This window comes from Mauremys reevesii, linkage group 5, assembly GCF_016161935.1.
Source record: "Mauremys reevesii isolate NIE-2019 linkage group 5, ASM1616193v1, whole genome shotgun sequence".
Lineage (NCBI taxonomy): Eukaryota > Metazoa > Chordata > Testudines > Geoemydidae > Mauremys > Mauremys reevesii.
Window position 1 is genome coordinate 109,463,843 of NC_052627.1, and position 16,482 is coordinate 109,480,324.

Sequence of the window (16,482 nt, forward strand, 5' to 3'; positions counted from 1 at the left end):
ACAGGAGAACGTCTGCTTTAAGGTGTATCCACCAAAATCAAAGACATTTCTCCCCAGCACAGTTCTTCAAACTTGTCTTAATATTTAATTCTTATGAAGAGCTGCAAAGCAAGCAGTGTGTATAGCTTTAGTAGCCTTGAAGTTGTGAAATACTGAAAGTGGGCAAGTCTGGGAAAGAGTGCACTAAACTAGATGGTCATGAGCAGTGAATCTCTGTGTATATATACAGACTTGATGACACTTGCTATTGTGGATTCTCAGCACATAGTTTTGAAATGGTTGTAACTTTGGTAAATCAAAACCAAATATTTTTCCACTTTCAACGAAGGCATTAGGGTTCCCATGAGAATTGTCCATACCAAGTTACGTTACAAACATCAGATATTTTTACTATTGCTCTGTACTTAAATCAAGTAAGTGGTTACAGTTTGAAATGAAAATGTATGTGATTTGATCTTTTCAACTCAAAAGTGGCAGAAGCCATTTAATGTTAAACTGATGTAAAATATGGGTTTACTTTTTTCAGGCACTAATTGCACCTGTAAAAATGGAGATGGGGTTTCATCCTTTTGCAAAATTTTACCTAGTGTGCTTATTTCACCCCAAACGCTTAACAATTTCCTACCCAGCTGACAAAACATTTAGCTTTCTCCCTGACAGTTTCTACAATAGATGTTCATTGACTGTTCAAAAACCTGCACATAATTGAAATTAATACCCAACAATGAGACACTTTACCAATTGGATTATTCATTTTCATCTTTAATTCAGTAAGATCCATTTTTTTTTAAATTTACCTGAGTTTGTCTCAGGATTTCCAGGCTGTCTTACTTACAGAATCTACATCCACTTAGTTACCACAGAGTACCTGTGAACTTGGCTGGGGGAGGAAAAGCTGTCTTCCAGCCTTAAGTATCTTGTGTGCTAACTTGCACCCAGTTTAAAGGTTTTGTTACCTTTAATTTAAAAGATTATCTTCCTAAATAAGTTCTCTCCTATAAGATTGGACAAGAAAAGGGGGTGATACCCCTCAAAGAAAATTAACATTGGCCCTGGCCTGATATGGTAGAACAATATTTTAAAAACTTAATTTTTATCCATATATTTCATAATGATGGGAAATCATTATTTGTAAAAGACAAACACGTTAAAAAGAATATCTGCCAAGGATGGCTACTTTTATATTTTAAAACTAAAAACTTCAACTTGAATTGTGTAACCTTAGTGGAAGTGAGAGCTGGTGATCTGCAGCTTCATCCAAGGGCAGTTCACCTGTTGAATAAACATTGAGACTAGTGAGCTGCGGAAGCCTGCAAAGCTTCTGCCATTTGGACCTCATGGAACAGAATACTTGCTGAATAGATTTCCATGTTTACCGCATGTTGCTTCCTACAGTTCAGCTGTCTAAATAAATGGAAGTATTGTGCATAACTGGGTTTTACTATTTTATATTTTTGTTGACTAAGGTCCTATATGTGAAATTATTACAATATAGACAGTTGTGTAAAAGGAATGACATGTTTGTCTTTTTGTTTTGTTTTTATAATCTAGTTGATGTTTTTTGGAATCTTTTTGTGCCTGGATGCTTTTCTCTATGTGTTCACCCTGCTTCCTTTGCGAGTTTTTCTGGCATTGTTCCAGTTCATCACTCTGCCTTGCTATGGCTTACGGTAAGCTTTTGTTTTGTTTTAAAAAAAATAAAATATTACTGTCTTTAAATAATATTTCAGCTACGTGGTTAACTTTTTGTTATTGGCCTATTTAATTTTATGGCCCTTTTGGCTTAGACTCATATTGTAATGGATTTCAGTGTTGTGAACAGAAGGTCTCATTTAAACCTACCAAAACAGGGGGGAAAAAAAAAGGTCAAATTAGTCTTAACACTCATCACTAACTCACCCCTTTGTTTGCCCCACATGTTGCCTGTGACATCGTGCAGACATTTTTTTTTAAAGGGTTGAATTAAATAGCCCTTTTAATTCAGTTCTAGTTGATGGGCACATTGATACATTGTGGCTTTGTGTTGAAATAAACATTTTGCTGTGAAATCTAAGGTAACCCTTTTGCCTATGAAAAAAGCATGATTTTACTTCAATAAGGAAGTCAATTCTGGGTGGAGTGGGTACCTTACTTCAACAACCAGGGGTGCGCATACCCCTGGGGCTATGTAGAGGCCTTCCAGGGGGGTACATCAATTCATCTAGAGAATTGTCTAGTTCAGGGGTCGGCAACCTATGGCACACGTGCCAATTTTTGATGGCACGCTGCTGCCTGCCATGGTCCCGGCCGCTGGCCCCGCTCAGCCGCAGGCAGTGGGCTGGGCGGGGCCAGCGACTGGGACCCCGGCAGGCAGCAGCGTGCCATTAAAAATCCTGCCCGGCCCAGCCTGCTCTTCTCCGCCCCCGCCCACCGCTCTCTCCTGTGGGGACAGGGGGCAGAAGCTTGGTCCTGACGGCTGCTGCAGCAGGGCAGCCTCCACCGGCAGCCAAGCTCCCTCCTCCCCTGCCTCTTCCCCCAGCGTGCTGGGTTCCCTCCTCCTCTCCTCCTGTGGCTGAACAGCTGCTGGCCCTGGAGAGGGAGGGGGAGAAGCGGAGCTGGAACCGCAGCTGCAGCATGTTCGCTGCTCCAGAGAAGAGGCGGGGACGAGGCCTTGGGGAAGGAGCGTGGAATCAGGGCATATCCCCTCCAGCACCCTGCCATGAGCCACTCAGGGCAGGGGGCTGGGGTGTGGGCTTGGAGTCGTGGGGATGCTCCCAGCCCCCTGCCCTGACTCCTGAACCCCTCACCCACCCCCAGACCCCTGCCCTGACTCCTACACACACGCCCACGACCCCAGTCCTGACTCTGGCACCCCCCACACATACCCAGCTCCCCCACTCTCCATGCCCTGACTCCTGTACCCCCCACATCCCCACCTGCACCCGTCACACCAAATGGGAGCTGCCCAGGTAACTGCTCCACACGCAAACCTCCTGCCCCAATCCCGAGCCTCCTCCCTCATTCTAACTCCTGGCCAGACCCTACACCCCAACCCTCAGCTCAGTGCAGAGAGAGAGGAAGAGAATGGGCTAAAACTAGGGAGAAGGTACTCACTCTGTGTGGGCAGGGCTGGGACCCCAGACAGCAGCAGACTGAGAGGGGCTGGCAGCCGGGATCCTGGCTCGCAGGAGCCAGCGGACAGAACCCCAGGCCGGCAGCGGGCAGAGCCGCTCAGCCCACTGCCAGTCTGGGGTCCTGGCCCCAGGCCCTGCTCAGCCGGCTGCCGGCCTAGGTGAATGGAACGGCGTAAGATCAGCATTTTAATTTAATTTTAAATGAACTTCTTAAACATTTTGAAAACCTTGTTTACTTTACATACAACAGTAGTTTAGTTATATAATATATAGACTTACAGAGAGACCTTCTAAAAAATGTTAAAATGTATTAGTGGCACACGAAACCTTAAATTAAAGTGAATAAATGAAGACTCGGCACACCAGTTCTGAAAGGTTGCCGACCCCTGGCCTAGTTTTACAACAGGCTACATAAAAACTACTAGCCAAGTCATTACAAACTAAAATTTCATTCAGACACTTGTTTATACTGCTCTATATACTTTACACCAAAATGTAAGTACAATATTTATATTTCATTTAATTTATTTTATGATTATATAGTAAAAATGAGAAAGTAAACAATTTTTCAGTAATATTGTGCTGTGATACTTTTGTATTTTTGTCTGATTTTTTTGTAAGCAAGTAGTTTTTAAGTGAGGTGTAACTTGGGGGTACAGAAGACAAATCATACTCCTGAAAGTGGTACAGTAGTCTGGAAGGGTGGAGCGCCACTGCCTTACTAAAATTATTTAAGGAACCTCACTCGTTTGGGGGATTGGTAATGAGTATAGAGACTTTCACTCCTAGATCAATAGTTCTGATTGTTAATGCATAAAAGTTATTACCAGCTGATAGCGTTGGTTTTTTTGTTGTTGGTTTTTTTTTTTGCCTGTCTGGCTGAGAGAACAAAGAGTGAATGGATGCAGGCCTGTCCAGAGAAACATGGAGCCTTAGTACATCATGCTCACTGGGGCCCCTCGCTCTCCTTTTTCACTTTGTTTACACAGAAGTTATTGCCCTTTTGGTGTGGCCCCTGGTACAGTTGTCTCCCATTTCCCTCCCTGCTGCAAACCCTGAATGGATGCATAGATTAAACTAACTTTAATCCTGAAAAGAGGGTATCTCCATTTAGACTTTATGCAAACCCTTGAGTGTAGTAAACTTGAGAGATTGCAGTACTGGTGCCTATGCTGTAATATTTATTTGAATTAATAGAATATTGTGTGGCTGCAGTCTGCACTTCATAAGCACTGTGTTGACCTAATAATAAAAAGGCAGCTTGCATTTATATTCTGTAGACAATGTTTTGTGGGTTTGAAATGTTTTATTTTAGAATATACCATTTTAACAGAGGGAAGACTAGTGTGATTACGTGACAAAGACCACCATAGCTTTTAAAGTGTCTTCTGTTTTGTGTTGTGAAATTTGTGTGCGCAAATTTGGGATATGTTTAAAACTATTAAAAGTGGACACTAGATGGCAGCCTTTGATGTATCTTATCTTGCTGTTTCATGAGATTAATCTGGGAGTTTTTCATAACGCAAAACTAAGATTTTCTTACCATGTACATCTGTAGTATAGCACAGTACTACAGTTTATCAATTTTAACTTGTTTCTTCATCACCAATTAAACAACATCCATACAGATTCTTACAAGAGGAAATGTAATCACCAAAATATTAAAATGTGATTATCTCTAAAACTGTAATTTAAAAATGGCATTGTGGGGATTTATTGTTTTGGTTACTTCCTTTCTTTTTACACAGTTTACAAGTAAAATGTTTTCCTTGATGCCAGCCTTGTAGAGCTAGCCTGGGATCAGGAAAACAAGTCTCTTTTGCTGTGCATAATAATCTGTAATAAACATCTATAGACTAAACACTGGTTTTTAGATGCACGTTGGCAACCCCAGTGTCTTCAGTCAGGTTTTACAGGTGTAGCCAAGAGCCAGTAATTTAACAATTTGGTCCACTAATTTAACTTTCTTTTTTAATGTTTGAGCCAGAATCCAACTTATTCTACTATTTTGGCTATACAGGGCTAAAAGAAGTAAGTAGTAGTAAAAACTTTTTTTGTTGCTAATATCAACAGCTATGGTTTCATTACACCTAAGGAGCAGATCTTTTCAGTGAGTAAGTTCAGTTTTGTTCAATCACTTTTCAAAACAACTTCACTCGGAACACACCTTTCCAAATACATTTAGGTAGGTAGACTCTTCATTAGAGTAGATTATCATACATTGTCTAATTCCTGGATGTTTTAAATGTGATGATTTTATATAATGTTCACACTTAATTCATGTTTACAATACACTGTAATTTTGTTTAGCATGACATGATGATGCTGTTCCTAGGCATTCTGAGTTCTTCATTTTACTTTTGTTTAATAACCACTGATTTGATTTGGTATAGCAAAAAATAAAACTTGGGCTTTGATTCCCAAAATTATCAATATACACTTATGTATAGCTAAATACCACGTCAGTAGGTAAAGCATATCTATAATTACTGAAGTTATTGACAATGCAAATGGCTGATTAACTTTCTCTTCCTCACACAGTTCAAGTAGGTGTTCTCCTCTTTGGTTGGAAAGATTTGACTAGGTCTTCCTTGTAGCTGTAACCTGTAACATCGCATTCCATTCTGTATAGTAAATAAAAGTGCTCCTCCCTTCACTTGGACTTTTTTTCCTCAAGATTTCATTAGAGAAGTTGATTAGCGTTCTGTCTCCTTTCTCCTTTTGCTCTTCATTTATTCTATTTCCTTGTAACTTTACTGTTCTTTATAAAATAGAAAGGGATTGTATTTCCCTTCCTTTTTCTTGGAAGGATTTAAAGCTTTTTCTTTTATGTTGGGCTAATCTGTATTCATGGTGACATGCATGGTGCTTAAATGCAAAGAGGGAACTGCATATAGGTTTCTTTTATGTATATTTTAATATCCCCATGAAACAAATTAGCTGAAACATTGAACAAGGAGATTCCCTGATCTAGGATAAATTTCCTGTCGCTGTTCTACTTGCGTATCGTCAAGTTTTGACATACCCACTTTACAGGTTAGAGAATATAAGCTCTTCAACAATTTGACCACTAAGTCATTCTAGGTCACTTTCTTTGGTCTAGATTTAAATCTGTTGTGCAAATTCCAGTTCATTATATTTGTTAGAGCAACATTAATGTTAACATAGATAGCTATATCTTCACAGATGCTCAAAATGACTGAGGCTCAGCTTATCTACAGTACATTAGTAGCTGGAGCAATTCAAGAGTCTGTCACTAAGTGTAAACTGCCTGTCAATTTTGCACAGCAAAACCGGCAGGACTTTGGTGCTGTTTCCCTTGGGAGTGAGTGATAGTGTGTATTTTGGTAGTTTGGCAGGCCAAATTTCCTTAAGTCTGTGTTCCAAACATAGAGTGGGTGTCTCTAAAGATTTGACAAACAGTTTAGGAAGTTAAGTAGAACTAATAAGGCAATCTTATGAAACTCTTAAATAATTCCAGTATGTGTTCCTCCAAGGAAGGAAAAAATTCTTCTAAATTCAATAAATCATTTTTTTTTTGCTGTTCTTACTACCCCTCTAACTCGATATAATGCTGTCCTCGGGAGCCAAAAAATCTACTGTGTTATAGGTGAAACCGTGTTATATCGAATTTGCTTGATCCACCAGAGTGTGTAGCCCTGCACTCCCGGAGCGCTGCTTTACCGCGTTATATCTGAATTCATGTTATATTGGGTCGTGTTATATCAAAGTAGAGGTGTATTAACTAAATTCAGGCTACTAACCAAGATAATCTTCAACCACTCAATCATGCTATGCTGAAACACCAATTCTGGAAATGTGTTGGAATAAATCTCTTAAGATACTTCTCAAGACTAAATTCTTGAACTGTACTTCTGAGAAAAGTACTAGATGTTTCCTTGACGGTTGAACCAGATATGATTAGTTTAGACAACAGATTTCTTAAGCATCTTAATCTTTTGCTTGTAGAATTTTATAAGGCTATTGATCATTTATTTTCAGCCTAGCATAGCTAAAGGCCCATTAAGAAATGATAGCAAGATCTTGGTTCATAGTAATATTAGTACAAAGTCATAGGATGAAGTCTTAAAATTGCACATTATCCAAGACAGCTTCTTGGATATTAGGATAAAGAGGATCCTATCCAGTAAAACTAATTGTATAATTAAGCCATAGAATGAATAAAAACTAGATTAAATTGCATCTTTGTTCTTTCCTGAAAGTGAGCTTTTTCTGTAATCTCAGACTTTTTTTTTTAAAGCAGCATTCTAGAAAATACTGAACTAGATTATAAATTTTCTTATATAAGAAGAAATGTCAGTATCTAAGTATTAAATCCTTGGAGTGTTTCCCTAAAATGTTCAAACTTGTTCTGTTATGTGGAAATCAACAGATTTATCTTTTAAATACACTTGGCATACAGGGTATATTGTTGCTCTGCTCATTTCTTCCTAAAAGGAGTAAGTAGAACTGTGTCCAATTATAATAAATTTAGCTCCCTTCTAGGCCTAGTTGTAGGGGCTATAACTATAAAATTCCCCATTACCCTTGTTGGATTTCAGTCCTTTCAGTAGGAAATAAACAAATGTTACTGCATTACTTCAAAGAAAGAACTATAGCAGAGAGAACCGTCTAGAAAAACCAAACATACTTTTCCTCTATGGATCTTGTTTCTTTGTCATATTGTCAGACCTTTTTAAAAAAGTAAATTGGTGTTTCCATTACATACAGATTTAGTCCCCAGCTGTTTGTTTGGTTGATTTTTTTTATTTTTTTGGGGGGGAGGGTGTTTTTTGTGCTAAGGACTAGTTCCAGCCCTTGTACTCACACAGATTCTTCACTGTCTGATTAAATCACTGAGAAGGCAAATGTGTCTTCTTTCATCAGGATATATTCTAATTTATTCCTTCTAAACAAAAAAAAAAACAACCCTGTCCATGTGCATTCTGTGTATGCTACGTTAGAAAAGCTTATCAGTGTCAGTGCAGACGTCCATCTTTCCTTTCCATAACTACGTAGTGTAGCGACATTACAACCTTCTCTCTTTCTTTCTCTCTTGTAAATCAGACTGAAGGGAAGAGCACTTTCACTTCCTTTATAGGATGGAATGTGATGTCACAGGGAACTTCTCCATGGTGAGTAAATCCTGATTTTCCTTTTATGCTATCAGCCAAATTCACATCTATTTGTATTCAGTAGACTGACTGATCGCAATATATAAATGGACAACATAGGTAGATTATTAATTAACATTCCTGGTTAAAAGTCTGGCACTTATTATACATTGCCCACAGATGTATGGCTCTTTATAGGAAAACATAAAGGCTATCCCTTGCTGTTAGTAATAGACTTGTGTAAGTCACATAAAAATAGTCTTATGTGACTTTTTTCTTGGCTATGGAAATATAGTTTAATATTAAAAATCACTAGGTTTTAAAAATTTTGTAGGTACAATGTATGTGCACCACTTCAACCAACATATAAAATATTCTTAACATCATAGCCCTTGCTCTGTTTTGATTGATTATCTAGCATAGCACATGGTCTGTTTTTACTTCGTATTGTAATACATTGTATTCTGAATGGTTCTGTGCACCATCATAGTTCTATTTTTGCGTGTACTTTATTTTTTAACCAAATTTTATAATTAAAACTACAGAAGATTTATAAAAACTGTAACTCAGTTAACAGAGTGAAATTACTTTGTATCTCTGGGTGACCACAAGACCAGTTTTAGTCTCTGGATTTTTGAAAATATATCTGCATTTCACCAGCTATAAAAGACTAAGCTAATTGTTTTGTTTTTCAGAAAGAAAGTTATAGATATTGTGAAAACTTTTTAGACTTATTTGCAAAATAAAATAAACACTTGTGCTGTGTCCTTCATTTGTTGACTTAATATTACTGCTGCTTGTTATTTAAAAAGTAAATTTTTAAGTGATTTTTTTGATCTCACATGAAATCTTATATTGCATTTATTTTGAGACAGCTCTCATCAGGGCCTAGGAATCAGGTTAGTTTTATATTACATTCTTAGCATGGTCTCGTGCTGTGTTGTTTGCATGTAGTTTTTGTGTTTGAAAAGTGAAGTGTCATTTAATACTGATTAACTTATCCCCATTTTGTCCTATATTTTAAATGGAGGTGTATAAGCAATACCCTAATATTAGAAACCAGTTGAGAACTGCGTACGCGCACACACCTTTTCCAAAACAAAAACGAACACTGATTTCAGTCTATATACAGGCATGCTTATAGCAAACTCATTTTGGTTTTGTTTTCCCTGACATTTTAATTAGTAAAAATATTTTTATGAAAAATAAAAGCATAGTAGCTTGCTCATTCCTATTGGTGCCTCATTTTAAAGTCATAATCCTCTAGTGCGGTAATTTTGATATAATTATGATGCTACAAGTGAAGGATTAAGACTTCAGTTGAGGAAAAATATATATTAAGGAGCTAAAAGTTTAACAATCTGGTTTTCATGTAAATATCATTAGTAGTTATAAAAAAGGAGAAACAAAAACAGATTTTAATCTGTTAGCAATAGTTGTGTTTAAATTGAATGTTCTTTGACTTTAAAGAGAGAGGTGGTCAATACACTGAGGCCCAAAACTTAGTGATGATTTATTTTTAAACGTACAATGCTTAATATTTAATGGAAAAGTTGTAATGAATATTTTAAAAAATTCAAATGAAAAAGGATTTTTGTTTGGACTGAAAAACTTTGTGTTTTTAATGCATAAATCAGACAATACAACTAACTATCCTGTTGCATTATATAAGCTCAGTGAAATGCAATAAGTACTCTATATAATTAAGTAAATTAGATTTTATAACAAAATCTGGCTTAATCTAAGATAGTATTAATAAGGTAATGTGTTCATTAATAACTAGATATTTTAAAAAAGGATTTCAATCATAACAATGATCTTATATTTTTGTATAATCCATAGTGTGTATTACTGTGTATTTATTTGTATAACAATAGCACTACAAGCCCTATTGTGCTAGGTGCTATACAAAGAATCATAGAATATCAGGCTTGGAAGGGACCTCAGGATGTCATCTAGTCCAACGCCCTGTTCAGAGCAGGACCAATCCCCAATATACAAACACAGAACAAAAAAAATCAGTCCCTGCTCCAAGGAGCTTACCATCTAATTATAGAACAAGAGACAGCAGATGAATATCAACAGACAGGGAGTACAAGTAAACAACAAGATATTTATTGATCAGCATGAAAGACTGTGGTATTTATTGATCAGCATGAAAGACTGTGGTTGCTGCACACTAGCAGTCTCGCCTACAGCAGCTGTGATGTGAGGACGGTAGGAATACCAATAATAAGGTTGTCTAATACGTCTCTTATAACAGCCTGTCTTCAGTTGCTTATAACTTTGTCAATTTTTAACTGCTTTGGTTGAAATATTCCATTCTTAGTGTCTGCTTCAGATTTTGTTTTTGAAAGTTTGAGCAAAAATGGTTCAGCTGTTTTTCAGTAACAAGGCTAGTGAAAAATAAATAGTTTTGCCAGTATTTATTAAAAAGAGTCTGAGTCTTTTGGAATGGCTCTAGTGCCTCAGAGCTCTGGAACAGTAATTCAAAATTTGGCAGGGGATCAGTTGGTAGTCATGAAGTCGGAGAGGTGCCTTTTGCTTTCCCTGTGGAGTAGCCATCCAGATTTGACTGAATTGTTGTCTGAAAACTGCAATTTGCACACACTCGGAACTTGCTCCTTAAGTGTTTGAACATTCTGACTATACCTGAACCTTTTGTCTTTTGAAGCAGCCACACAAGGAAACTTCTGGAGGGAACATAGGCAATACAAATATTGCTTTTGGTCAAAATGTCCTTATGGGGATGGTATACTAGTCTGGGATCCAACTTTTCTACAGATTAGAAAATGATCAGAAAATAGTAATAGTTATATTGTCTGTATTTGGGTATTATCTATATAATATATCTATATAATGTATGTTCCAACCTAAAATGACTGAACCTAAAGTGGTGTGTGACGAAGCACGCAAACAAAAGTGGTTCAAGTGTGTTTGGTTCAGAGTTTTTTTTAGAATATCACTAGGTTGAATCATTACTGAGTTTCGTGGTCTGTTACCATCCACTTTTTAAGTTCTCAACCATTTTGATGATATGAATTACTTCCATGTGCAGCTATAGTAAGGCATGTATCTAAGCAATGGCAAGGGTCCTAGACCACTGTGATTTCAGAGGTAACCCAACCAATCACCACCTAACCACTAGCTAAATTAATTTTGCTAACAATTTCATTTTTGAGAAGAGGAGACTTTATAGGGTGATGATACTCTTGCCAATCAGTACACCTACTAGATATTTATTTTATTAAATAAACCGGTTTTGTAAAAAAAAATATAAAAAAATCGGTGGAGCGCGCCATACTAAGCACATTAAATCGGTGGTGTCGTCCATGGTCCGTGGCTAGCGTCGATTTCTGGAGCGTTGCACTGGGGTAGCTATTCCTAGCTATCCCATAGTTCCCGCCTCCCCCGCCCCTTTGAACTTCCGGGTTTAGATCCCAGTGCCTGATGGGGCAAAAATCATTGTCGCGGGTGGTTCTGGGTAAATGTCGTCAGTCACTCCTTCGTCTGGGAAAGCAACAGCAGACAAGCATTTCGCGCCTTTTTCCTCTGGATTGCCCTGGCAGATGCCATAGCATGGCAATCATGGAGCTTGTTTTGCCGTTTGTGACTCTCACCGTATGTGTACTAGATGCCACTCACAGAGGCGATTCAGCAGCGCTACACAGAAGCATGCTTTTGCTTTTGCATGACAGCAGAGATGGTTACTAGCCATATTGCACCATCCAAACCCTTCCATAAATTGGAACTGAGGATGATCATGGCTACCAGTCCTTTTGTACCATTTGCTGCTAGTGCCCCTGGCCGATCAGCCAGGGGCGCAAAAGCCAAGATTGGTTACTAGCCATATTGCACCTTCCATCGTTTTGTACCATTTGCTGCTGTCATAAGTGCCCCTGGCCGATCATCCAGGGGCGCAAAAGCAAAAATTGGGAATGACTCCCTGAGTCAATCCCTCCTTTTTGGTATCTAAAAATAGAATCAGTGCTGCCTAATATAGGCAAGTGTACTAGAGAACCACCGTATCATAGAACCAGAGAGCACAGCTGCTCTGTGTCAGAGCCTGCAGAAATTATGATCTGTATGCTATTCACACGGGTGCTCCTGTAACAACCCCACCTGTTGATTCCGTTCTTCCCCCAGCCTTTCTTGGCTACCGTAGCATTGTCCCCCCCACTTGTGTGATGAATTAATAAAGAATGCAGGAATAAGACACACTGACTTGTTAGTGAGAAATGAGTGGAAGGCAGCCTCCAGCTGCTATGATAGTCCAGACAGGACATTAAGCAGTGTGTAGGAGAGAAGCCCAGCATCCCACTGCTAGTCCAGGGGCAACTGAATCTTTTCTTTACACATGAAGGGTGGGGGCTGATGGAGCTCAGCCCCCTGTTGCTATGATGAGGATGGTTACCAGCCATATTGCACCATCCATCCACCAGAAAAAATTAGGGCCAATAGGCTGATGACGAGGACGGTTACCAGTCCTTTTGTACCATCAGCTGAGGCTGATGATGAGGATGGATTTCCATCATATTGTACCATCAGCCACCCATGGCGGGGGGGGGAGCAAGGATGTTGGTGTTGAGTGCTGCACTATCGCGTCTATCTGCAGCATTCAGTAAAGATAGGGTGACATGTAAAAGAGTCAGAGGATTGTTTTACCTTTCGCTTCTGGGGGTGGGTGGGGGGTGGGTGAGTAGATTGCCAAGCTATGCCCTGACCCGCGGACACTGTGTTTGACCCTAGAAGCATTTGGAGCTCAGCCAAGAATGCAAATACTTTTCGGAGGCTGCAGGAACTGTGGGATAGCTTCAGTCCTCCAGTCCATGAGCATCCATTTGATTCTTTGGCTTTCCGTTACGCTTGTCACGCTGCAGTGCACTGAGTCCCTGCTATGGCGTCTGTCTGGAGATTTTTAAAAAAGGATTCTGAATTTCATCTTCTGTAACGGAGCGCTGATAGAACGGATTTGCCTGCCCTTACAGCGATCACATCCGCATGGTCCATGCGGGAGCTCTTTTTTTATTTTGATTTCGGACTGCATCGCCACCCGTGCTGATCGGAGCTCCACGCTGGGCAAACAGGAAATATTCAAAAGTTCGCGGGGCTTTTCCTGTTTACCTGACCACTGCATCCGAGTTCAGATTGCGGTCCAGAGCGGTCACTGGTGCACTGTGGGATAGCTCCCGGAGGCCAATACCGTCGATCAGCGTCCACACTAACCCTAATCCGATATGTTAATACCGATACTAGCGTTACTCCTCTCGTTAGGGAGGAGTACAGAAACCGGTTTAAAGAGCCATTAAAATCGATATAAGGTGCCTCCTAGTGTGGACAGTTTTGGCGTTAAATCGGTTTTACGCTCCTAAAACCGATTTAAACGCCTAGTGTAGACCAGGCCTCAGTTGCACAAATCTGCACAAGACAACTAGCATACTCAGTAACCCCAAATACACACAGCCTCTCACTGCAGCACACACCCCTCGTTCACCACCCATATAAATCAACACAACTCTCCCAGCCCAACACAACATCATCAGTTTGCACAATAACCCAGACACACAGAGCTCCTCACTGCAGCACACCACCTGCACAAATCATCACAAATCTCCCAGCACAATGCCCCAGACACAAATCCACACAACCATTCACACAACACAACCAGCATACGCAGTAACCTGAAACATAAACCTTTCACTGCAGCACATACCCCTCATTCACCACCCATACAGATCCGCACAATGCCACCCAGGCATAAATGAACACAACCAGTACGCACAATGACTCAACAGTCTAGGCTTCAGACAGATGTTTGAGGTTATTGTCATAACTTTACAACAGCTACAAACATGGTTGAGAGTTGTTTTTGTTTAGAATATCACCAGGTTCAGTCACCATTGAGATTTGTGGTCTGTTACCATTCAGTTTGTTTTCAGCCATTTTTGGCATTTTTACCCACACGACTTCACAAATTACACCCGTGTCACAGCATGGGCTTTAAGCTAGTAGTAGAATGATTACATACACCTCTACCCCGATATAATGCTGTCCTCGGGAGCCAAAAAATCTTACCGCATTATAGGTGAAACCGTGTTATATCGAACTTGCTTTGATCCGCCGGAGTGCGCAGTCCCGCCCCCCCGGAGCACTGCTTTACTGTGTTTATATTCGAATTCGTGTTATATTGGGTCACGTTATATCAGGGTAGAGGTGTACTTTCTATCATAATAGCAACTAAGGAGTATGTTAAACAGAATCTGCTAAAGCTACATATTTTAAAATCAGCGGGTCTAGATTACATGCACTTAAAGTTTTAAGAGCTGTCTGAGATGCACTCCAGACAGTTGATGATCTTTTGTAAATCTTGAAAAATAGGGGAGGACTGCTATGTTATCCTCATCTTTAAAAAAGACAAGTGGGATGAACTAGTAATTATGGGCTGATGGATTTTACATTGATCCTGGGAAAATTATTGCATCCCAAAACAACCTTAACTTTAAAAAAAAATCAAAGGACAGTAATGTGCCATTTGACATAGTTTAACTTGTCTGATTCTTGGATGTGATTATAACTTCTGTTAATAAAGGTAATTGTGTTGATACTGTATACTTAAACTTTTGTAAGGCATTAGACTTGGTGGTTCATAACATTCTGATTAAAAAAAATAGCCCTATACAAAATCAATATATACAATACATAATTATCCCTGTATAATGTCAAAATGACAAACTCATAGATCTCAAAGAGTAATTATTGGTTTAACTATTTGTCACGAACAGGGCTATACAGAAAATAAATTGGGTGCTTCTTTTTTACCCTCTTTCACATATGCAACAGCATGATAAAATTATAAACAGTAATGACATTAAAAGGCAACAAATTTTAAAATTGATAATCAGTTGTTGCATAATTCATAACTAACTGCCAAAGAATATTGAACCAAAAGATAGACTTAGATTAAAAAAGGATTACATTTATATAAGACTATTACGCTTAAATTAGATAATAATTTAAAAAAGGTAACAAACTTTCAGGAATAAAAACCAATCATTTGCTGCCTAGTATTGGAAAGAAACTTCCCTCCTGAGCATATTTACTGAATATTTTTCCATCGTGAGGATTTATCCTCTGAAGCGTTAATCAGTATTTGAGACAACAAGATGCTGGACTAGATGGACACTTTGACTGGATCAAATATGGCTGTCTGTGTTTAAGGGGTGGGAGGGATAGCTCAGTGGTTTGAGCATTGGCCTGCTAAACCCAGGGTTGTGAGTTCAATCCTTGAGGGGGCCACTTAGGGATCTGGGGCAAAAATTGGTCCTGCTAGTGAAGGCAGGGGGCTGGACTTGATGACCTTTCAAGGTCCCTTCCAGTTCTAGGAGATTGGTATATCTCCAATTATTATTTATATTTATTATTTATGTCATCTGTTTGTATAGTCATGATACCTCTTTAATTTATAATCTAAAAAATGTAGAAAAGTACCTATATGTTGCAATTTAATGCAATACAAAGTAAATTAGGGAGAGAAGATGGATATTTTTTGTGCTTCTGTCCTTTTTGTTTTACAATCACTTGCCACCTCTACTGTGTAAGAGCCGCTAGGCCAAGGATATTTTATCCAGATGGCCCTTTACTTACAAACAAACTGTATATAAGAAACCTGCTGTCTCTTGTGAGCTGATGCTTAAAACAACAACAACAGAAAGCCCTCATGTTTATTCTTAGGTGTCTTTGTTGCATTCTTGTTTTTAGGTTGGCTTTTGGGTTTTTTTTGTGGTGGGCCCATAGAAGAAATGCTGTCAGATTCTCCTTGGAATAAATTTGGTAATAATCAGTAGCCTGGCTTCTCTTCAAAATATTGGCTGCACTGAGTAAAATTGTGAATATCATTATTTATTATATCATTATATTATGGATCCTTTATATGTGGGATAAAGATAGCTAAAAATGCACTGGCCAGATTACAGGTTTTGGATGCCAGAATCTCATCAGCTTTATACATTTAATTGACTTCTGGGTTAGTTATTCTGGATACCAGTAAACCAGGGTTTTATTGTGGTTCATTTTACTCATGCTCTACCAATTGTTAAGTAACATTAATGGTACAGCTGTTAGAACAAAGACGGGTTTGGCAAGCACAGATGGCAATGCAATATGAGCCTGAAGCTATTTTCTTCTCCTAGAATAATGTACAGTACAAATACTGTCGAAACAAATATTTTCTGCAGTTGAAATACTCCTGAAGTGTG

At 38.9% G+C, this 16,482-nt stretch overlaps 1 protein-coding gene and 1 long non-coding RNA gene across 7 annotated transcripts in view; one reads left to right on the forward strand and one right to left on the reverse strand.

Annotated features, from left to right (window-relative positions):
* Window positions 1-16,482, forward strand: part of TAPT1 (transmembrane anterior posterior transformation 1) — a 111,389-nt gene that overhangs the window by 27,152 nt on the left and 67,755 nt on the right. For 2 of the 6 annotated variants that reach the window (XM_039540587.1, XM_039540585.1), the window contains 3 exons: window positions 1,552-1,670; window positions 8,181-8,248; window positions 9,103-9,126. In XM_039540587.1, the coding sequence (XP_039396521.1) occupies window positions 1,552-1,670; window positions 8,181-8,248; window positions 9,103-9,126 (211 nt within the window). The remainder of the gene's footprint in view (window positions 1-1,551; window positions 1,671-8,180; window positions 8,249-9,102; window positions 9,127-16,482) is intronic. The other 4 variants (XM_039540582.1, XM_039540588.1, XM_039540586.1 and 1 more) reach the window with 3 other exon arrangements.
* LOC120406178 overlaps window positions 1-16,482 on the reverse strand; it is a 56,816-nt gene that overhangs the window by 11,482 nt on the left and 28,852 nt on the right. The gene's annotated exons all lie outside the window — the stretch shown is intronic.